Source organism: Theropithecus gelada, chromosome 20, assembly GCF_003255815.1.
Source record: "Theropithecus gelada isolate Dixy chromosome 20, Tgel_1.0, whole genome shotgun sequence".
Lineage (NCBI taxonomy): Eukaryota > Metazoa > Chordata > Mammalia > Primates > Cercopithecidae > Theropithecus > Theropithecus gelada.
In genome coordinates, this window is record NC_037688.1 from 73928111 (window position 1) to 73951939 (window position 23829).

The 23829-nt window shown below is 46.3% G+C and overlaps 1 protein-coding gene across 7 annotated transcripts in view; it reads right to left on the minus strand.

The window, feature by feature from the left end:
* ABAT (4-aminobutyrate aminotransferase) overlaps positions 1-23829 on the minus strand; it is a 104091-nt gene that overhangs the window by 40961 nt on the left and 39301 nt on the right. For 3 of the 7 annotated variants that reach the window (XM_025369544.1, XM_025369548.1, XM_025369545.1), the window contains exon 2: positions 8528-8638. In XM_025369544.1, the coding sequence (XP_025225329.1) occupies positions 8528-8597 (70 nt within the window). In that variant the 5' untranslated portion in view covers positions 8598-8638. Of the gene's footprint in view, positions 1-8527; positions 8639-17894; positions 17947-20096; positions 20173-22639; positions 22860-23829 lie in introns of those variants that run through there. The other 4 variants (XM_025369546.1, XM_025369543.1, XM_025369542.1 and 1 more) reach the window with 3 other exon arrangements.

Here is a 23829-nt window from a genome sequence, read left to right on the forward strand (position 1 = left end):
ATATATATATATATATATATATATATACTATAAAACTGTTTCCATTACATAAGAGAGGACTCTAAAGCTCAGAGAAGTTAAGAAATGTGCCAAGATCTCCCGTGACACACACACACACACACACAGACACACTCAGCTTGTTGAACTATACAAAGCTATGAGATTTAGAAATATATTTAAATTCACTCTTAATTTTCCATAATTGCTTTGGTTATCAAAGGTTTCTGAATTAATTATGTAACATCATGCTGTCTTTTGAACAAAAAGCACAGTTAAAATACAGCAGTACACTTATATAAGGATGAAAAAAACCAGCTTTTATTTTCTTCTCTTTGATCTGAAAAAGGGAATTCCTAAAGAGTATTCCATTAGAAGAGAGTTAAAGGTCCTAGAACGTATCGATGACTGTTTGTTTTTTTTTTTTAAAGAAATGAGGTCTCGCTATGTTGCCCAGCCTGGCTTTGAACTCCTGGGCTCAAGTGATCCTCCTGCCTGAGCCTCCCACGTAGCTAGGACTACAGGCATACAACACTGTGCCTGGCTACTTTTTTTTTTTTTGAGACAGGGTCTCATTCTGTCACCCAGGCTAGAATGCAGTGGTGCGATCTCGGCTCACTGCAACCTCTGCATCCCGGTTTCAAGCAATCCTCTCATCTTAGACCCCTGAGTAGCTGGGATCACAGGCATGCGCCACCATGCCTGGCTAATTTTTTGCATTTTTGGCAGAGAAGGGGTTTTGCCATGTTTCCCAGACTGGTCTCGAACTCCTGAGCTCAGGCGATCCACCTGCCTCGGCCCCGCAAAGTGCTGGGATTACAGGTGTGAGCCACCGTGCCCAGTCCTACTTTTTTACACTATTTATCTTTTCCTTGGCCAGAACTCAGGATTACAGGACAGCATTGATTCCAACTAGATCTTCAGGGATGCATATTTTGATAAAAATAGCTCTTCACCGGTGCAAATCTTGCTTTGTTTCCAGCAAAGGAGGAAAATGAAAAATTAGAAATTAGCAAGCTGTTCTTAAATGAGGACACACACATCCTCCTTTCTTTTCTCCAGAAAGTGTCTTGACATTGCATTGTAGCAATCAGATTTCTTGGGAACTGGAGTGTGGAAACACTGGAAATGGGAGCAGTTCACAGGGGAAACTGCGGCTGAATGGATCCAGAGAGAAATGACTGGAGAGCGTGGGATCAAATGGAGCCACAATAATGAGGATGTCAAGGCCATGGGGAAACAGGAGCTGGGAGAGGTGGTGAAGAAAGGGTGAGAAATGGCCAACTGGGAGCTATGGGGCACAAGCCAGGAATGCTGAGGACAGCTGCAAGGCAGATGGGTCTGTTCCAAGAACTGTATCAGTTCCTATCATGTTTTCCATAAGTTTGTTTGCAACTGTGCTATCAGAAAGTGGGGGAATGGGGAAATTAACACATATTCAGTCTTTACTAAAATGCTAGGCTGGCCCTATTTAGGCAAACTCCCATCTATTTTAAGTAATCCACAAGTAAATACAACAATATAGATGGGTATTGTTGTTCACAGTTCACAAATGAGGATCAGAGATGTTAAGTGAATTTCCTGATGTCACACAGCTAGTGAGTTGCAGAGTCAGTACTGGAACCCAGGTTCTTGCAATTCCAATACTTCTGCGTTTCCTTCTATATCTCAATGTTGGCATTTTTAAAAGAGGAAAACAACCAAATACTACTACATTGAATATTCTCTTAATGATGACATATAACACCACACACCACAAAAGAACAGAACAAAAATTGAAGGGACAAGTAAATCTTTTCTTGGATCTCATCTATGAAGACACAAAAGCAGATTCAGGTGTGTATTGAGCACTTAGGGTGAACAAACCAGGAATCATCCGGAGCAATTTACATGGCTTATCTCATTTAATTATCACAAACTCCTATGAGGAGTTTGTGTTATTATTCTTACATTACAGAAGAAGACACTGAGGCTCAGAGAGGTTAATTAATTTGCCCAAGATCACACAGCTAGCAAGTGGTTAGCAGGAAATTTGCCCATCTGACCTCTTTCCTAGATGCTATGAATAGAACTGAGGCCATCTTTGATTTCATCTAGTGCTAGCCTCTGAATGAAACATTTACAGCAAAAAACAACACACTTCTCCCAAAGGCAAATTTTGATCATGATCACAAAGATGCAAAAAAACCAGTTTGAATTAATACTGAATGATGAAGCATTTGCATTCATGAATAAAATAACACATCCAGAAGGCAAGAGTATAACACACACGACTAGACACAGTGGGTTAACGGTCCATCCAGCCCGGCCCTCTGGGGCTCACAGCCCTCAGTGGCCATGCCAAGCCAGAGTCCATTTTTAGCTCCAAACTATAAAGCAGGCAGCAAACATTTCTAATGTTCTCTTGATCTTTAGACTGAGAGTGATAAACGCATGTCATGTTCCCAAACGGCCAATGTTCTGTACGTGAGCCTGGCCAGAATGAAGGTCACGCCCTACTGGAGTTATTTGATCTGCTTTTCTGTTAAAAAAATTTTTATCTGCTCCTGCAACTATCCACCCGACTTATTTTGTGATAAAATGCTTATTGAGGAAGATACCAAGAAGCAACATGGAAAAAAAAAAACACATTTAATTTTCTACCCAGCGATAACAATTTTGATGTGGTCTCCCACTCTCTGTATCCTATTTACCAACATAAGATTATTAGTTTTGGCCGGGCGCGGTGGCTCACGCCTGTGATCCCAGCACTTTGGGAGGCCGAGACGGGCGGATCGCGAGGTCAGGAGATCGAGACTATCCTGGCTAACACGGTGAAACCCCGTCTCTACTACAAAAATACAAAAAAACTAGCCGGGTGAGGTGGCGGGCGCCTGTAGTCCCAGCTACTCGGAGGCTGAGGCAGGAGAATGGCGTGAACCCAGGAGGCGGAGCTTGCAGTGAGCCGAGATGGTGCCACTGCACTCCAGCCTGGGCGACAAAGCGAGACTACGCCTCAAAAAAAAAAAAAAAAAAAGATTATTAGTTTTGGCCGGGTGCGGTGGCTCACACCTGTAATCCCAGCACTTTGGGAGGCTGAGGTGGGCGGATCACGAGGTCAGGAGATCGAGACCATCCTGGCTAACATGGTGAAAGCCCATCTCTACTAAAAATACAAAAAAATTAGCTGGGCGTGGTGGTGGGCGCCTGTAGTCCCAGCTACTCGGGAGGCTGAGGCAGGAGAATCGCTTGAACCCAGGAGGCGGGGCTTGCAGTAAGCTGAGATCGCGCCACTGCATTCCAGCCTGGGCGACAGCGTGAGACTCCGCCTCAAAAAACAAAAAAAAAAAGATTATTAGTTTTGAGGAGGCATAAAATGGTGCCATTGGGAACACCACCTCAGATTGTTAACTATCATCATGTTTAATGGCCTCACAGTGACCTGATGCATGGAGATACCATGGAGAAGCAGGAAAACACTGTGGGTATGGTTGTAAGCTGAGGCTTCCATTTTTGGCACCCTCTCTTGCTTTGAGGGAGCAACTGCCACATTGTAAGCAGCTCTGTGAAGATGTCCACATATCAAGGAACTGAGAGAGTGGCTTCTGGCTGACAGCTTCCAAGGAACTGAATCCAGCCACAACCCCATAAGTGGGACTACCAGTGGATCCTCCAACCGCCACATTGAACCATCAGATGAGACCACGGCCCCAGCTGACAGCTTCACTACACCCTCATCACAGACCTTGAGCCAGAGGATCTGGCTAAGTCACCCCTGGATTCCCAAACCACAGAAACTGAGAGATAATAAACATAGGATCCCAAGTTGCTAAATTTGGGGGTATGTGTTATGTGGCAGCAGACAACTAATACAGTGGCTTGGGTCCTGGAGCCAACTGGGCTTAGCTCAAAAGCCTGGCTCAGCTGCTAATCAGCTCTGTGACTCTGGCAACTTAATTTCCCTGACTTGCAGTTTCTTTTACCTTAAGGAGTGGTGGTAAAGGCTAACTGGATTAAAAGTAAGCTGTAATTCCTATCATTTTTTAACCCTTCCCCTGGTTGCTACTTGCCTAATAGCAGTGTAGGAGAGTGCACATATTCCTGTATCTTTGCCAACACTGTGTTTTAGTATTCTTAAAAAGCCATATTCTGGCTTACTAGATATCCCAAATCAATAAGTCAAAAGAAAAGACAAAATCTCACCATATGGTTTTCTAAATCATAAATGTGCCAAAAAGGATTCAGCTCCAGCCAAGTAAATGCAGAAGAGGTAAAGGTAAGGAACTCTGTGATTTAGCCATTTCTTTTTTTTTTTTGGCATTGTGCCTGTATTTCCATGCTTGTAAAATGGGAGTTAGGACACTTCCCACCTTACTGTAAATACAAATAAAGTGCTTTCACATGAACCATTTCTTTTTTTTTTGAGACGGAGTCTTGCTCTATCGCCCAAGCTGGAGTGCAGTAGTATAATCTCGGCTTACTGCAACGTCCGCCTCTTGGGTTCTAAGCGATTCTCCTGCCTCAGTCTCCCAAGTAGCTGGGATTGCAGGTGTGCACCACCATGCCTAGCTAATTTTTGTATTTTTAGTAGAGACGGGGTTTCATCATGTTGGCCAGGCTGGTCCTGACCTCCTGACCTCAGGTGATCCACCCGCCTCAGCCTCCCAAAGTGTTGGTATTACAGGCATGAGCCACTGTGCCTGGCTCATATGAATTATTTCTTCTAATGCAAGAAATTTGTGAAATAGGAAGGATACGATTATTAGACCCATTTTCCTGATGAGAAAACCGAGTCTTGGATAAGGTGTATCGGTTAGGCTCACTTGGTTAATGTGTGGTGAAACCGGTAACCCAATCATATGAATCTTGATCTAGTACTTTTCCCATGGTGTCTCCTTAAGAAGGCTCAGATGTCCTTGAGAATGACCTTTAAAGATGGTGCCACATGTGCCACCAGGCTAGAGCTCCAAAGAGCCACATCTCTTTCTTCACTGCCACATCCTCAGTACCCAGGACAGCACTTGGCATTCAGTAGGTGCTCAACAGCGTTAGTTATGGAATGAATGGATCATCTGTGCCAGACTCTCTTTCTGACTTGGAGCTCTCCAAAACTACATCTTTCTGATTTATTTTAGCATAATTATGGGTAAACATTAATATGCTTCTCTTATAAATCAATCAATCAATCAATAAATAAACCAAAACGTCGGCTGGATGCAGTGGCTCATGCCTGTAATCCAAAGACTTTGGGAGGCCAAGATGGGCGGATCACTTGAGGTCAGGAGTTGGAGACCAGCCTGGCCAACATGGTGAAACCTCATCTCTACAAAAAATATAAAAATTAGCTGGGAGTGGTGGCAGGTGCCTGTAATCCCGGTTACTTGGGAAACTGAAGCAGGATAATCACTTGAATCCGGGAGGTGGAGGTTGCAGTGAGTTGAGATTGCACCACGGCACCACTTCAGCCTGGGTGACAGAGCGAGACTCCATTTCAAAATCACACACACACACACACACACACACACACACACACGAAAAAAAAAAAAGAAAAGAAAAGGAAAAAGGAAAAGCAAAACTTCAAAAGCCATTAATAACTTCTCGAAACTATCAAGGTCAAGAAGAATAAGGAAAAGACTGAGAAACCGTCACAGACCAGAGGAGGCCATGCAAGATGAGACAAATCAATGCAATATGTGTACCTGGATTGGATCTTGGAGCAAAAAAAGACTTTAAAGGAAAAATGAGTGAAAGCCAAATTAGTCTGGAGTTTGGTTAATGGTAACATACCAAGGTCAGTTTCTTAGTGTCCTTAAAAATTTATTTGTCTATTATTATTATTTGAAGACAAGGCCACCCAGGCTGGAGTGCTGTGGCATGATCATGGCCCACTGTAGCCTCAATCTCCCAGGTTCAAGCAATCCTCCCGCTTCAACCTCCCCAGTAGCTGAGACTACAGGCACATGTCACCATGTCCAACTAAGTTTTGTATTTTTCTTTTTTCTTTTTTTTTTTTTTTTTTTGAGACGGAGTCTGGCTCTGTCGCCCAGGCTGGAGTGCAGTGACCGGATCTCAGCTCACTGCAAGCTCTGCCTCCCGGGTTTACGCCATTCTCCTGCCTCAGCCTCCCGAGTAGCTGGGACTACAGGCGCCCGCCACCTCGCCTGGCTAGCTTTTTTTGTATTTTTTAGTAGAGACGGGGTTTCACCGTGTTAGCCAGGATGGTCTCGATCTCCTGACCTCGTGATCCGCCCGTCTCGGCCTCCCAAAGTGCTGGGATTACAGGCTTGAGCCACCGCGCCCGGCCAGTTTTGTATTTTTCATAGAGACAGGGTCTCCCTATGTTTCCCAGGCTAGTCTTAAATCTCTGGGCTCAAGCGATCTTCCTGCCTTAGTCTCCCAAAGTGCTGGGGTTATAGGTGTGAGCCACTGTGCCCAGCTAGTCAGCTAGTTTCTTTCTTTCCCTCCCTTCCTCCCTTCCTCCCCTGCTACTCTCCTTCCCTCCTTATCTCTCTCTTTCTTTCTCTCTTTCTCTCTGTCTCTGTCTCTCTCTCTCTCTCTTTTCTTGCTCTGTCACCCAGGCTGAAGCACAGTGGCTCAATCTCAGCTTACTGCAACCTCTGCCTTCTGGGTTCAAGTGCTTCTTCTGCCTCAGCCTCCCAAGTAGCTGGGATTACAGGCACCCACCACCACACCCGGCTAATTTTTTTGTGTGTTTTTAGTAGAGACGAGGTTTCACCATGTTGGCCAGGCTGGTCTCGAACTCCTGACCTCAGGTGATCTGCCCACCTCACCTCCCAAAGTGCTGGGATTACAGTTGTGAGCCACTCTGCCCGGCCAAAATGTTTATTTTAAAATCAAGCCTGCTAATACTCCCTGGGGAGGGGCGAACACTCCTACTGTTTATCCCACCCAGGACATACATACCAGCATTCAACATGCAGACCAAGCACATGGCTAGCAGTTTGTCTTCAGAAGGCAGTAAGACCTGACAACAAGGGACACTGTGATGAGAAGCACAGGGGCTCTGAGACAGCTGGGGACAGACTGGAGATTCACTGGTCTTTCTGTTTTTTTTGTTTTTTTTGTTTTTTTTTTTTTTTTTTTGAGATGGAGTCTCGCTTTGTCGCCCAGGCTGGAGTGCAGTGGCACCATCTCGGCTCACTGCAAGCTCCGCCTCCTGGGTTCACGCCATTCTCCTGCCTCAGCCTCCGAGTAGCTTGGACTACAGGCACACACCACCACGCCCGGCTAATTTTTTGTATTTTTAGTAGAGACGTGGTTTCACCGTGTTAGCCAGGATGGTCTTGATCTCCTGACCTCGTGATCCGCCCGCCTCAGCCTCCCAAAGTGCTGGGATTACAGGCGTGAGCCACCGCGCCCGGCTCACTGGTCTTTCTGAACCTATGTCATGGCCAGGCCCGGGCCAGGCAGTTTGTATCTCTGCAGGAGGCCAATCTCGGGGCATCCGAAGGGAGGCTCCTGCTGGCGGCTCTGTCTCCAGAGCCACACGGAGGCACCTGGAGGAGTACTTAGCATCGGAGCTGGACAGAGTTGCATGTGAGTGGCTGTGTGACCTTGGGCAACTAGCTTTGCTTCTCTGAGCCTCAGTTCTCTTACCTATAAAATGGGATTCACTCGGGTCTGCCTCGTGGGACTATTGGGAGGGAGGTCTCGAAGAGGTCAAACAGAAGGAAGAAGGAGCCTGTGCAGGTGGCCATGGGTGTGGGGTGGAGTGGGGGTGACACATTCCTAAGATGATGCCTCCCGTCCAGTGATCCAGTGACTTTGAAACACAGTTGGCCTTTAGGTCAATTTCGGAGTTGTTTATGGCTTTCTTTGTTCCTTAGCAGCAACCCCAGATACGTGATTTCCCCAGCGGTCCCTGCAGAGATGGCCTGGCACCGTCTGGCTGTGGAGGCCATCGCCTATCTGCAGGCAGAGTGGCTCCAGGGTGGATCCATTCCTGTCCCACTGAGGCACGTGGGACAGGATCATATGACAGAGATGGGAGAGGGAAAGGAGGTGGCGATGGTGATAGTTTTATGGATAGTGGGTGATATGGTTTGGCTGTGTCCTCATTCAAATCTCATCTTGAATTGTAGCTCCCCTAATTCCCACGTGTTGTGGGAGGGACCCAGTGGGAGGTAACTGAATCATGGGATTGGGTCTTTCCCATGCTGTTCTCATGAGAGTTAATTGAGTAAGTCTCACGCGATCTGATGGTTTTATAAAGGGCAGTTCCCCTGCACACGCTTTCTTGCCTGTCTCCATGTAAGACGTGCCTTTATTCCTCCTTCACCTTCCGTCATGATTGTGAGGCCTCCCCAGCCATGTGAAACTGTGAGACCATTAAACCTCTTTTTCTTTATAAAATACCCAGTCTCGGGTATGTCTTTACTAGCAGCATGAGAACAGACTAATACAGTGGGAGAGCCCCAGGAACACTCACTGGCTGGCCCTTTATCCCCAAGGGCTCTTCCAGCCCAGGAATCCCTAGTCTGGATGGTGTCTTCCATTAGGACCAGTTCTTGTCAAGACCCCTGGGGCTTACCGGGCACCAGCAGGTGGTAGCTGTGCTGGAAGCTGCAGGCCAGGTGCCGGGCGAGCAACAAGGAGGCCATGACCCCTTGAGGGAAAGGGATGCTCTTTGCGTGCTGCCACCCTGAAAGAAACCAGAAACGCAGACTTAGTCCCACGAAGACCACTCCTCTCTCAGTCAAAGATCCCATTCTCACCACTTCCCACCTAGTGGAGAAGGTTCTTCTGACATTGTCAAATGCTTGGGTTTTATACTGAACATGCACTTTATATATTAGGCCAGGCATGGTGGCTCACACCTGTCATCTCAGCACATTGGGAGACCAAGGATTTCTTGAGTCCAGGAGTTCTAGACCAGTCTGGGCAGCATAGCAAGATCCCATCTTCACAAAAAGTTTAAAAATTAGCTGGGTGTGGTGGTGCGTGCCTATAGTCCCAGCTACTCAGGAGGCTGAGGTGGGAGGATCGCCTAAGCCCAGGAATTTGAGGCTGCAGTGAGCCATAATCGTGCCACTGCTCTCCGGCCTGGGTGACAAAGTGAGACCCTGTTTAAAAAAAAACCCAAAACTATATGACACTGAATACATACTTTAATTCATTTTTTTTTTTTTTTTTTTTTTGAGATGGAGTCTCATTCTATCGCCCAGACTGGAGTGCAGTGGCTCGATCTCGGTTCACTGCAACCTCAGCCTCCTGAGTAACTGGGATTACAGGAGCATGCCACCACGTCCAGCTTTTTTTTTTTTTTTTTTTTTCAATAGAGACTGGGTTTCACTATGTTGGCTAGGTTGGTCTCGAACTTCTGACCTCAAGTAATCTGCCTGTCTCGGCCTCCCAAAGTGCTGGGATTACAGGTATGAACCACCGTGTCCAGCTCTGATTGCCATTCTTATTGGGAACCTGGAGCACCCCTATCCCCTAGTTTGTTTCCTTTTATCATCTCTCCTTGCTCCCTGTTCCCTCTCTCCAGAACATCATTTAAATGTGTTTTCTGTGCATCCTTCTGTTTGTAGATCTTTCTGCTAAAAACCTGTTTTGTTAATTGGCATGTGTATTTTTTACATAAACGGTATTGAATCTCAGAACAAAACTTGTATCTCAGAACAGCGACAGCACCATTCATGTGTCATTCCTCTTCATGGACCCTGTTTCCCGAGTCCTTTCTGTGTGATGCATGCGGCACAAAACGCTTTATATACAGTATGATTGATATTTATTACTATTATTAACATGCACAACTATGCTCCATGGTCTTTTTACAGAGGAGGGAATTGAGGCACAGAGAGGTTAAGTGGTGGATCTGAAAGCAGAACTCAGTTGTGTGTGACCCCAGAGTCAGCAAACCTCACGGTTACGCAACACTTAGCCCAAACACTCCATCAAAATCCCTCTATTTATTTTGCAACAAGTACTCCACTGAGTGCTAACTTTATAACAAGTACTGTTTCTCAGGCTGGACATACAGGGATGAATGAGGGAGGCCTGGAGCTTACATCCTCATAAGGAACAAAGAGAGTGAAATGAATCGTAACATTAAAAGGGCATCATTATGGTGGGGAGAAGCATCTTGAAGGAAAAGTGAAAGGTGCTAGGAGCATGATTTATCAGGCTTTCTTCATGTGCCAGCAACAATGGGGCAGGCATGATTATCCCCATTTTACGGATGAGGAAACTGAGGCTCCAGAAGTGATGTATTTTAACCCATGTTCACTGTAGCATTATTCACAATAGCCAAAAGATGGAAGCAACCTAGACGTCCATTGACAGATGAATGGGAAAAAATATGCCATATCCACACAGTGGAATATTATGCAGCCTTAAAAAAGGAGGAAATCCTGTCACATGCTGCAATATGGATGAGCCTGGAAGATACTATGCTAAGTGAAATAAGTCAGCTGCAAAAGATCAGATACTGCATGATTCCTCTCATGTGAAACATCTAAAGTAGTCAACCTCCTAGAAACAGAAGGTGGGCAGATCACAAGGTCAGGAGATGGAGACCACCCTGGCTAACATGGTGAAACCCCGTCTCTACTAAAAATACAAAAAATTAGCCAGGCGTGGTGGCTGGCGCCTGTAGTCCCAGCTACTCTGGAGGCTGAGGCAGGAGAACAGCGTGAACCCGGGAGGTGCAGCTTGCAGTGAGCCGAGATTGCACCACTGCACTCCAGCCTGGGCGACAGAGCGAGACTCCATCTCAAAAAAAAAAAAAAAAAGTGCTTATATTACCGTACTGGATACTTAAAAATGGTGAAGATGGTAAATTTTATGTTATGTGTGTCATATTTATTTATTTATTTATTTATTTATTTTTTTGAGACGGAGTCTCACTCTGTCGCCCAGGCTGGAGTTCAGTGGCGCGATCTCGGCTCACTGCAAGCTCTGCCTCCCGGGTTCACGCCATTCACCTGCCTCAGCCTCCCGAGTAGCTGGGACTACAGGCACCCGCCACCACGCCCGGCTAATTTTTTTATATTTTTAGTAGAGACGCGGTTTCACTGTGTTAGCCAGGATGGTCTGGATCTCCTGACCTCATGATCCACCCGCCTCGGCCTCCCATAGTGCTGGGATTACAGGCGTGAGCTGCCGCGCCCGGCCATGTGTGTGATTTTTAAAATCACAGTTAAAAAAAAAAAGTGATCCAGGAAAGACACTGGTGTTGAGGTTGACATACCTATCAAGGACAACTACCTCGATTTCCAGTGCTTTGACAAAACTCAGGTGTGTGGCCTTCTGGCCCAGTATTTGCGATTTCACATTGTCGGAGCAGTCTATTGACTTAGAGAGCTGCAACGCTCCGACTCTCTATAAGTTTGCTGTGGCTGAACCAAGAAAGAAGGCATATGCAGAGGCGATGAGGACAACTGTTATTGTTCAGAGTGCAAAGTGATTTTGGAATATAAAGAATTTCTTTGGGTTGAATTACCTAGAAGTTTATCACTGACCTGTGTTCCTGAACTATGAAACATGAATATGTGGGCTAAGAAATAGCTTCTCTTTGGACCGGTAAGTGGTTCACTCCTGTAATCCCAGAATTTTGGGAGGCCAAGGCAGGTGGATCACTTGATGTCAGGAGTTCGAGATCAGCCTGGCCAACATGGTAAAACCCTGTCTTTACTAAAAATACAAAAATTAGGCACAAGAATCACTTGAACCTGGGAGGCAGAGAAGGCAGTGAGCTGAGATCGCACCACTGCACTCCAGCCTGGGCGATAGAGTGAGACTCCATCTCACACACACAAAAAAATTACAAATAGTTTCTCTTGATAAATAAACAATTAATGAGTACTTTGGATAGTAAACAAATTAAAATAATTTATTTTTTAAAAAGAAGCCATATGATTTACCCAGGACACAGCAAGTTGGTGGTGGAGTGAGCATTGGGATTGAGAGATATCTGGCTCAGGAATCCTGGCTTGTGCCTAATGCATGGATTTATTGCAAATTATGAGACCTGAAACTTACTCTGTGACAGACCCTGGGGACACAGCCCTCTCCTCATGCAGCCCTGCCTTGGGCTGCCCGACTCTACCCAGCCCCACAGTGGACAGAAATTCCATCCTGGACCCAGATGAAGATCAAGAGGCTTCTCCCACCCTTATGCTCCTGTGATGACAGCATACAGGAAGTGCCAACCAGAGGTGATAAATACAGACCTAGAGAGATCCCACAGCTGGAGGGGAGGCCTGAATCCAAGGAGACAGAACAGGGCAAGGAGGAACGATAGGCTGGGTTCAGAGTAGAGGTGCAGGTGCTGGGAAACGCGTGGGCTGAGCAGCACAGGGCAGGAATAGTGTGGAGAATCAGGCACTGAGCCCAGGATGGCGAGTTGGCAGCACGCTCTGGCTGCCCACAGAGCTAATAGAATGTTGCCTGTATTATTAGAAGGAAAGAGTAAATGAAGGAGGGAGGTGATTACCATTGATGCATTTGTGTTACGAACATTCATGGTACACCTACCATGTGCCGGACCCTTCACTGGGTACAAGGGCACACAAAGATCAATTAGAGGCCACCCTTGCCCTCCAAGCATTATCAAGTACTGGGCACTTGCTACGTGCAGGCTCTCAGCTGGTGCTGTAGGACCATCTCATTTCATCCGCAGAGCCCTAGGAGGTAGCTCCTAGAAGACAGAGACAGGTCATTATCCTGTCTTAAGACAACTGAGGTACTATCACAGGTGGGGTGGGATTGGTGCAGGAAGTATCTTCTGGGGTGTCTGCTCGGCACACAATTCTCCCCATTCTCAGACACTTCCCCATTCCTCTACAGGGGTGTAGACCTGGCCCTACTGGCCGTGGTTGACTAGACGGGGCTGGGCCAGAGTCCTGACAATACCCTCTACCCACTGAGATGAGCCAGCATTCAAACAGCGTGTTTTTTTTTTTTTTAAGACAAAAAAGGGCTACACCAAAGAAAGACTAGAGTGCAGTGGTGTGATCATGGCTCACTGCAGCCTTGAACTCCTGGGCTCGAGAGATCCTCCCACCTTAGCCCCCCAAAGCAGCTGGGACTACAGGCATGCACCACCATGCCCAGTTATTTTTTAAATATATTTTTTTAGAGATGGGGTCTTGCTATGTTGCCCAGGCTGGTCTCAAACTCCTCCTGGGCTCAAGTGATCCTCCCACTTTTTGGCCTCCTAAAGTACTGGGGTTATAGGCATAAGCCACGGTACCCAGTCTGTGTGAGACATTCTGAAGGGTACATTAGTCCCCTCACTTTGCTCAACCATCTATGGAAGTTGGGTATCTCCCTGTTCAGAGATGATAAAAGGGAGGCTCAGAGAGGTTATGACATGTGGCCTCAGTCATAGGCTTACCTGAGACTGTCTGACCCCAAAGCCCCTGCCTCCATGCATTGTAACATCAGTTAATCCAGATAATAAAAAAAACACCTAGCTGTTTTTGTTTTTGTTTTTGAGACAGGATCTGCCTCTGTCACCCAGGCTGGAGTGCTGTGGTGTAATCTTGGCTCACTGCAACCTCTGCCTCTCCCAGGCTCAGGCCATCCTCTCACCTCCCAATTACCTGGAACTACAGGCAAAAGCCACCACGCCCAGCTAGTTTTGGTATTTTCAGTAGGGCCAGGTTTTTGTCACGTTGTGCAGGCTGGTCTCGAACTTCTGAGCTCAAGTGATCCGCCTGCCTTGGCCTCCCAAGGTGCTGAGATTACAGGCATGAGCCACCGTGCCCGGCCCCTAGCTATTGTTGATATGAGGCTTCATGAATAAAAATGACCTAGTTCACAGAATAAATGTTACTGCTTTTCATCAGAGGAAACTCTTTGAGAAAGTATGGGCTTGGAAAGTGTGGTCATGAATTAACTGAGAAATCAAACTCTTTTTTTTTTTTGAGACGAAGTCTCACTCTGTTGCCAGGCTGGAGTGCAGTGGCATATCAGCTCACTGCAACCTCTGACTCCCTGGTTCAAGCAATTCTCCTGCCTCAGCCTCCCTAGTAGCTGGGATTACAGGCACGCACCACCACACCCAGCTAATTTTTGTATTTTCAGTAGAAACGGGGTTTCACCATGTTGGCCAGGAGGTTCTCAGTCTCCTGACCTTGTGATCCACCTGCCTCGGCCTCCCAAAGTGCTGGAATTACTGGCGTGAGCCACTGCGCACGGCCCAAACTCTTTTCTTAATAACTCAATGGATTATTTTTTTTTTTCTATTCTAGGATATCTGACTCAATGCAAGCCTATTAATTTAGCAACACAGTAACTATGTAATTTTTTTTTCTATCCCAGCATATCCGACTCAATGCAAGCCTATTAATTTAGCAACACAGTAACTATGTAGAAAGTGCAGTTGATGTCTTTCCTTTAAAACCACTTGTCTCAAACAGGGAGCACAGAGGTGACACACAATTCAATTTCCATTAAACATGTTTTTGAAAATCCAAGTATCTCAGATAACTCAACATTTGAATATTCTGAAAAGTAAGAGCCAAACCCACACGCTTTCAATCACAAAATGTCACATTGGAAAATACACCGTGGTGACATTTTGGTGGCCTGCAGTTGAAAACTGACCTTATAACAAAATCTGATCTCTGTTAGACATTAATTCTTAGCACAATATCTTTCAAACGATTGGAAGAGTTAATGTCATTCATTCACTCCCTCCCGCCCACTAATTCAATCAGCAAAAGTTAATTAGGCACCTGTTATCAGCAAGGCACTGCATCGTTTAGATATAATCAATCTCTCTCTCTCTGTGTCAGACAGGGTCTCTCTCTGTCGCCCAGGCTGGAGTGCAGTGGGGTGATCAGGGCTCACTGCAGCCTCTATCTCCTGGGCTCTAGCATTCTTCCCATCTCGGCCATCCAAGTAGCAGGGACTACAGGCATTTGCCATCATGCCTGGCTAATTTTTAAAATTTTTAGTAGAGATGAGGTCTTGCTATGTTGCCCAGGCTGGTCTCGAACTCCTGAGCTCAAGTGATCCTACCATCCTGGACTCCCAAAAGGTTGGCATTACAGGCATGAGCCACTGCTCCCGGCCAATGCATCACTTCTTTTAGGAAAAACTAAGATGGATAAATTGCTTTCTTTCTGAAGCTCATAATTGAGTGGCAGAGAACTATGAGCGGGAAAAAAAAGGAAGAATTTAATGTACTAGGCTGCTTTACCCATCATGTGAATAATTTCTTAAAATAACCCAGCATGATATGTACATAAAAATTTTCCAGTTCACTGTCAACAACAAATTCTGCATAAGATAGAACAGAATCAGGACTATTTTGCTGGTGTGAGTGGCGTGCTAAGGGAACATGGGGAGATTCATTCTGGCTGGGATGACAATGTCAGCGAGTTGTTGCCTGAGCTCACCTTCAAAAGTTAGGAGACTTCAGAAGGCAAAGAAGAAAACAGGGATACGGCAAGTGCTCAGAGGTGTATGATGACACGGAGTAGCTAAGGATCCTGGTGCATAGCAAGGGTGGTTGTGGTATGAAATCATAGAGTGCTGGGAGGGAAGGTGAGGGTGCGGTCAGCTGGAGCCAACCGCAGGCAACAATTTCTAGGCTGATCTTGATTGATAGGACCCTCTGGAGACCTTCTCAAAGGGAGGAGGGAGCCCAGCTGCTCTAGCTGCATCCAGAAGGGTCTGTGCTCCAGCAAAGGATACAATCAACAAAGTGAAGAGGCAACCCATAGAACAAGAGAAAATTTTTACAAACTTCTCCCCTGACAAGGGACTAATAACCAGAATATATAAAGGAGCTCAAACAACTCTATAGAAAAAAAAAAAAACTCATAATTCGATCAAAAAATGGACAAAAGATCTGAATAGACATTTCTCAAAAGAAGACATACAAACGGCAAACAAGCATATGAAAAGGTGCTTGACATCACGGATCATCAGAGAAGGCAAATCAAAACTACAAAGAGCTATCATCTCACCCCAGTTAAAATGGCTTATATCCAAAAGACAGGCAATAACAAATGCTGGGGAGGATGTGGAGCAAAGGGCACCCTTGTACATTGTTAGTGGGAATGTAAACTAGTACCACCACTATGGAGAACAGTTGGAGGTTCCTCAAAAAACTAAAAATTGAGCTACCATATGATCCAGGAATCCCACTGCTGGGTAAATACACAAAAGAAAGGAACTCAGTATATCGAAGAGATATCTGCACTCCTATGTTTGTTGCAGCACTGCTTACAATAGCTAAGATTTAGAAGCAACTTGAGTGTTCAATAACACATGAATGGATAAAGAAGATGTGGTTCATACACGCAATAGAGTACGATTCAGCCATAAAAAGAATAAGATCCAGGCCAGGCATGGTGGCTCACACCTGTAATCCCAGCACTTTGGGAGGCTGAGGCAGGTGGATCACCTGAGGCCAGGAGTTTGAGACCAGCCTGGCTAATAAGGTGAAACCCCATCTCTACAAAAAACAAAAATCAGCTGGGTGTGGTAGCCCATGCCTGTAGTCCCAGCTACTAGGGAGGCTGAGGCAGGAGAATTGCTTGAACCCGGGAGGCAGAGGTTGCAGTGAGCAGAGATGGCTCCACTGCACTCCAGCCTGGGTGACAGATTGAGACTCTGTCTCAGGAAAAGAAAGAAAGAAAGAAAAGCAAAAGGAAAGAAAAGAAAAAAAAAAGAAGAATGAGATCTAGTCATTTCCAACAACATGGATGGAACTGGAGATCATCATGTTAAAAAAAGCTGGGCACTCAAAGACAAGCAGCGCATATTCTCACTTATTTGTGGGATCTAAAAATCAAATCAATTGAATTCATGGGCATAAAGAGTAGAAGGATGGGTACCAGAGGCTGGGAAGGGTAGTCAGGGGTTGAATGGGAGATAGACAAAAGAAAATAGAAAGAATAAATAGAAGGGTCTGTGTTTAGGCAGGCTCCCAGGTAGATAAAAGAAAATAGAAAGAATACACAGAAGGGTCTGTGTTTAGGCAGGCTCCCAGGGAGGGGCAGGGAGCATGCACTCAGCATGTCAATGAGATGCTGGGGTCATTGAGCTGGGGAGGGGCTCTCGAGGCAGGTATATTGGAGAGCACCTACTGGGTTGGGAGTTGATATGAAGGCAGGGATTAGCTCCTAAACCCTCAGTCCTAGAGTAGTCATGGCCTTTTAAGAATTACGAGTTCCTCAAAAAGTTAAGCATATAATTACTACTACATGACCCAGCAAATCCACCCCTAAGTATTAGGTTGGTGCAAAAGTAAATGACTTTGCATCAACCCAAAGAATTGAAAATAGAGACTCAAACAAATAGGCATAGCAGCACTATTTGCAATCACTGAACGGTGGAAAAAACCCAGATATCCCTCAACGGATGAATGAACAAGCAAAACGTGGTCTATCTTTACAATGGACTATTATTCAGTCATAAAAAGGAATGACGTTCTGACACATGCTACAACATGGATAAATCTCAAAATATTTTTTATGCTATATGAATGAATGCAGAGGTAAAAGGCCCTATAGTCTATGAATCCATTTATAGGAACCTTCAAGAGTAGGTAAATCCATAAAGACAGAAAATAAATTAGTGGTTGCCAGGGGCCTGGGAGGAATAAGAGGTGACTGCTTAATGGTTACCAGGGTCTCTGGGGTGATGAAAAAGATCTGCAATTAGATAGTGGTGGTGGCTGCTTAGCATTGGGGATGATCTAAAAGGGTCAGAATTTTCACTTAAAAAGGTTAATATTATGTTTATCTTAATAAAAATGAAAAAGAGGCAGGTGCAGTGGCTCACACCTATAATCCTAGCACTTTGGGAGGCCGAGATGGGCAGATCACCTGAGGTCGGGAGTTCGAGACCAGCCTGACCAAAGTGGAGAAACCCCGTTTTTACTAAAAATACAAAATCAGCCGGGTGCAGTGGCAGGCGCCTGTAATCCCAGATACTTGGGAGGCTGAGGCAGGAGAATCGCTTGGACCTGGGAGGAGGAGATTGCAGTGAGCCGAGATTGTGCCACTGCACTCCAGCTTGGGCAACAGAGTGAGACTCTATCTCAAAAGAAAAAAAAAAAAAAAAAAAGGAAGAAAGAAAAAGAAAAAGATTATTATGGAGTTGGCTCTCTTTTATAGATGGGAAGAGAGAGGAGCAAAAAAGTGCACGTAGAGTAATGACACACTCCGATCACACAGACTTATTCTTGAATTTCCACCTGCTACAGGTTATGTGACCCCAAGCTTGCAACCTTTTTTTTTTTTTTTTTTCCTGAGACAAGGTGTGGCTCTGTTGCCCAAGCTGGAGTGCAGTGGTGCCATCTCGGCAACCTCTGGCTCCCAGGCTCAAGTGATCCTCCCATTTCAGCCTACTGAGTAACTGGGACTGTAGACACATGCCACCACACCTGGCTAATTTTTGTATTTCTTTTTTGGAGAGATGGGGTTTCCCTATGTTGCCCAGGCTGATCTCAAACTCCTGGGCTCAAGCAATCCCCCCACCTTGGCCTCCCAAAGTGCTGGGATGACAGGTGTTAACCACCATGCCTGGTCAAGAGAAGTTAATTTTCTGTGCAGTATTAAAATGGCAAACAAATGTTACAACACATGCCAGTGCTGGCCAATGAGTATTGCCTATTTGGAGCAGTCAACAAAAAGACTTTACAGCCTCTTTTAGGTTTACTTAATTTATTTTTTATTTTTCATTATTTTTTGACCTGTTAGCAGGAAGCACTCTTTCAGGTTTTTAGGGGGAAAAAATGTGATAGATTAGTGATGTCTGTTATGTGCACCATAAGAGATAATGAGGATATGTGGGTTGTGCATGGAGGTGGCATTTGAGCTTGGGTTTTAGAACATAAAGCTAGGGGCTGGGCACGGTGACTCACACCTGGATTCCCAGCACTTTGGGAGGCTGAGGCGGATGGATGACCTGAGGTCAGGAGTTCAAGACCAGCCTGGCCAAAATAGTGAAATCCTGCCTCTACTAAAAACACAAAAATTAGCCGGGCGTGGTGGCAGGTGCCTGTAATCCCAGCTACTGGGAGGCTGAGACAGGAGAATTGCTTGAACCCACGAGGCGGAGGTTGCAGTGAGCCGAGATTGTGCGATTGTACTCCAGCCTGGGTGACAGAGCAAGACTCTGTCTCAAAAAAAAAAATAAAATAAATAAAATTAATAATAATAATAATATAAAGCTTGGGTCCAAACCACCGCCCTATCTTAGGTACTTGTATAACAGGGTAAAACTTACAAAAACGCTCGGAGCCTCAGTTTCCTGATTCGTAGATTGGAGACAGTGATGCCTCTCTCACTGCAGGGTTGTGTTGGGAATTAGGGATGATGGATGAACACATCCTGGACGATCATAGGCACACAAGTCATTTGCATTTACTCTGTCCCTGACTTGCTCCTGTCTTATACTTTCTGCTGAAGATGTAATCATTGATTCTAGAGCCCCATGGTCTGAAATTCCTGGAGATTTCTGGAGTTGCCAAGGAAAGAGGCCCCACAGATAGGCAGACTTTCCCTGCGGGCTTGCACTGCAAACCCCAGATGCAGGCTGCCACAAGGGAAGGCTCTCCTTCTCAGTATAGATGTCTGAAGCATCAATGATGATAGAAGGGCGCTGGGTGCCCAGGGTTCCAGTATATCCCTGCTGGTGGGCAAGTCTCCAACACACTCTTGCCATCATCCTTCTCCTGGATGAAGGCAATGATATCCTAAATGGCCTCTTGGCTTCCTTTCTTGTTCTTATTTTAGAGAGACGGGGTCTTACTCTGCTGCCCAGGCTGGAGTGCAGTGGTGTGATCTTGGCTCACTCCAAGTTCTGCCTCCCTGGTTCAAGTGATTCTCCTGCCTCAGTTTCCTGAGTAGCTGGGATTACAGGTGCACACCACCACACCTGGCTAATTTTTGTATGTTTTGTAGAGACGGGGTTTCACCATGTTGGCTAGGCTGGTCTTGAACTCCTGACCTCAAGTGATCTGCTGGCTTTGGCCTCCCAGAGTGCTGGGATTACAGGCATGAGCCACCTTGCCTGGCTGGATCACATTGTTTCTAAGCCCCGTTCGGACTCTGAGAAACACCTGACAAGCGTGCTAAGAGTTCTACATTACTGAGAATTTGCCACAACATTTTCCCAAGCCTTGCTCCTACCTGGAAGTGGCATTAATATCTCCCTGTTTGATTCTACCAGGCCCTTTGCAATCTGCTGGACCCTGGATATGCACATCTGGGGAAACAAGCAGGCGAAGGAGTCTTGATTGAGAAGGGAGGTGCTTTCAGAGCACTGGCATGCCATGAAGTTGTGACCAAGGAGGTTGGAGAAAGCTGAAAATCTGAAGTGACAGCAGGTTGGCTGCTGGCTCTCCTGGTCTCTGAGACCCCCAATCTCCTCCGTGCATTTCCCAAACCATGCACTACCCTTCCTTTGAGCTCTTATTTCTCATATGACTTGTGTTTACTTAACATTTTTCTTGAAATCAACTTGCTTTTTCTTTTTTTTTTTTTTTTTTTTTTTTTGGGGAGGGGGTGTCTCGCTGTGCTCCCAGGCTGGAGTGCAGTGGCGTGATCTCAGTTCACTGCAAGCTCCGCCTCCCAGGTTCACGCCATTCTCCCGCCTCAGCCTCCTGAGTAGCTGAGACTACAGGCGCCCGCCACCACGCCCGGCTAGTTTTTTGTATTTTTAGTAGAGACGGGGTTTCACCATGTTAGCCAGGATAGTCTCGATCTCCTGACCTCGTGATCCACCCGCCTCGGCCTCCCAAAGTGCTGGGATTACAGGCTTGAGCCACTGCGCCCGGCCTGCTTTTTCAATTTAGAAAAGTAATTTTCCTAGAATTCTTTCCAATTGCTACCTTCTGGCCGGGTGCGGTGGCTCATGCCTGTAATCCCAGAATTTTGGGAGGCCGAGGCAGGTGGATCAGCTGAGGCCAGGCGTTTGAGACTAGCCTGGCTAACATGGTGAAACTTCCATCTCTATGAAGAAAAATGTAACAGATTAAAAAAACCTAATTGCTACCTTCCCCCCTCAAATTTTATTTGCTACAAAGGCAACTGGGAAAAGAACATAATAAAATTAAAGCAAGTTATTCAATTAAAAGCCAGACAGAGTTGACTGCCCAAGGCTACAGCCCCAGGCCTGTCCCTCTCCTTTCTCTAGAGACTGGGAGAGAGCAGACAGGTGTTAAAGGCAGACTGGTATCGCATGGGGATCTTTTCCTTGACATGGTCAGAACTGAAAGAGAAATTTAAATAAATCAGTAAATCAAACAGAATAGGAATTGTCAGGGTACGTAGCAAACGCTGCTAATTTTTGTTTCAGCCGTGCAGTGGGCCTGAAGTAAGTTCTATTCTTTACTGTGTGTCTCAGTCAAAACAAGTCAAAACCCTGGTCTAGCCAGATAGTGAGCTCTTCAGTCCCACCCACTTCTCCTCGTCCCTTTTCTTTTGATTAAAATGCTAATTAGCTCTCTCTGCTTCCTTCATGTGTCTGGTGCATTGTGGGGAGGGGCTAAATGAGCTAAGAGGCCGAATTCAATGTTAAAATCAGTAAAGTGAGAGGAATTCAGGTGAAAGTGGAAACAAATTCTTGCAATTAGCTCTGGAGAAAGAATAATCATAGTAAAAGTACCAGCTCCTGTTTATTTACTTACTGTTCACCTACTATACACAATAGACCTTCCATAGGTCCTTCGGGTGATCTGCAGGATTGGCCTTGTAAAACCGGTTCAGAAGCCTAAAAGGCTTGTTCAAGGTCTTAGAGCTCAAAAGCCAGAAATTTCTAGTCTTCGCAGCGCCTGATGCTCGCTCACCAGAAGCTAAGCCTTGTGTCAAAGCTCCACCCAGACCAAGCAGGTCTGAGTCTCACAGGTGTGACCTGGGCATCGGGGTAGCTCTGGAGGCTCGGAGGCTGAGAACTACTGTTAATTACCTTAAAGGGTGGACGGTGGGCCCTGCATACGACCACAGGTCGGCGTGATCCTCAAATCCCTGGAGTTGGAGGTCAAACATCCCAGGGATACAGGGAGAAAAAAGGCTGTGGTGGCCACTGGTGGAGACGGAGTGCGAGGTGCTGGATATGAAACTGCTTCTGGCTGGGCGCGGTGGCTCAAGCCTGTAATCCCAGCACTTTGGAAAGCCGAGACGGGCAGATCACGAGGTCAGGAGCTCGAGACCATCCTGGCTAACATGGTGAAACCCCGTCTCTACTAAAAAATACAAAAAAACTAGCCGGGCGAGGTGGCGGGCGCCTGTAGTCCCAGCGACTCGGGAGGCTGAGACAGGAGAATGGCGTAAACCCGGGAGGCGGAGCTTGCAGTGAGCTGAGATCCGGCCACTGCACTCCAGCCTGGGCGACAGAGCGAGACTCCGTCTCAAAAAAAAAAAAAAAAAAAAGAAAAAAAGAAACTGCTTCTTCCCGGCGTCTCCCCAATCTTGCATCCTTCAAAATGATCTTACCCCCAGACTAGCCATCCCTGGCCTCTCACTGACCTGCCATATAACCTCAGGCACATTAACCTTTCTGTGCCTCAGTTTCCTGATCTGTAAAATGGGAGTAATAGCAATTGGAACTATTTCGTGGGCTGGCAGAGGTCCTTGCTGTTTCCCCAGCCCCACAGCAGTGCCTGGCTGCAAACAATCATTGAATAAACAGTAAATACTCAACAAGCAGCCTACGAAGATGGCGTCTGACTCACCTTTCTACTCCGCAGCTTCCCAGGTCCTGTGAACACGAACTCTTTGCATGCATCATTGGTTAGAAATGGACCCCCTAGATCTCTCTAGAAAAGACCCTGCCTCTCATTTTCCTATCAGCCGTTAGGACCAACACAAAAGTGCTGGCAGATGCTGGGGACATTCCTTTCCCATCTGCAGCCCCAGCTGCTGGCTTCTCTGCAGACTCAACCGGGACACAAAGACACACTCAGCCAAGTGCACTTCGGTTGTCAAGGCCAGGGGTCGCCATGGCAACCCATAAAGCCGGAGCCCTGAGCCTCAGCAGACGGGGCTAACAGGGCCCCATTCAGGGGCGGTGGCACAGGGACAGACGCTTTATCTCACATCCAGCTTTCTCCTCAGACTTCAGCTGCAACAGCCTCTTCTGACTTTCCCCTCAGCATGGGCCCCAGCCCTCTCTCCCTGCAGGCATGACTTCCTATCATCTGCCTCTTGGGCATCATAAAATCATCAGTGACTTGTATAGGGAGAGGAATACTGCTCTTGGAAACAGGCAAGTGTCTATTCCTGAGAAAGACTGAGAATGATGTTGGGAAAGTAACATGAGCCAGAAATTGGGTCTAAAGTGTGGCTGGGCCGTATATATTATCTAGGCAAGTTGCTGAACTCATCAGGGCCTTAGTTTCTGCATCTGTAAAATGCGAAGAATGAAATCCATTTGTGAAGTCAGGAGGCACTTAACTGGCTTAAGGTCAATTGAAGAAAGTATATAGGATGTAGAAAAGATGCCTGTTGCAGGCCATTTTCTGTTTCCAAAGAGCTCTTTAAAATTGTGCATTTTGGCTGGGTGCGACGGCTCATGCCTATAATCCCAGCACTTTGGGAGGCCGAGGCAGGCGGATCACCTGAGGTCAAAAGTTCGAGACCAGCCTGGCCAATATGGTGAAATCCCAACTCTACTAAAAATACAGAAATCAGCTGAGCGTGGTGGCAGGTGCCTGTAGTCCCAGCTACTTGGGAGGCTGAGGCAGAAGAATTGCTTAAACCTGGGAAGCAAATGTTGCAGTGAGTCGAGATCATGCCACTGCACTCCCATCTGGCCACAAGAGTGAAACTCCATCTCAAAAATATGTAAATGAATAAACAAAAATTGTGAACAACTTCTCCTCCTCCTCCTCCTCCTCCTCCTCCTCCTCCTCCTCCTCCTCCT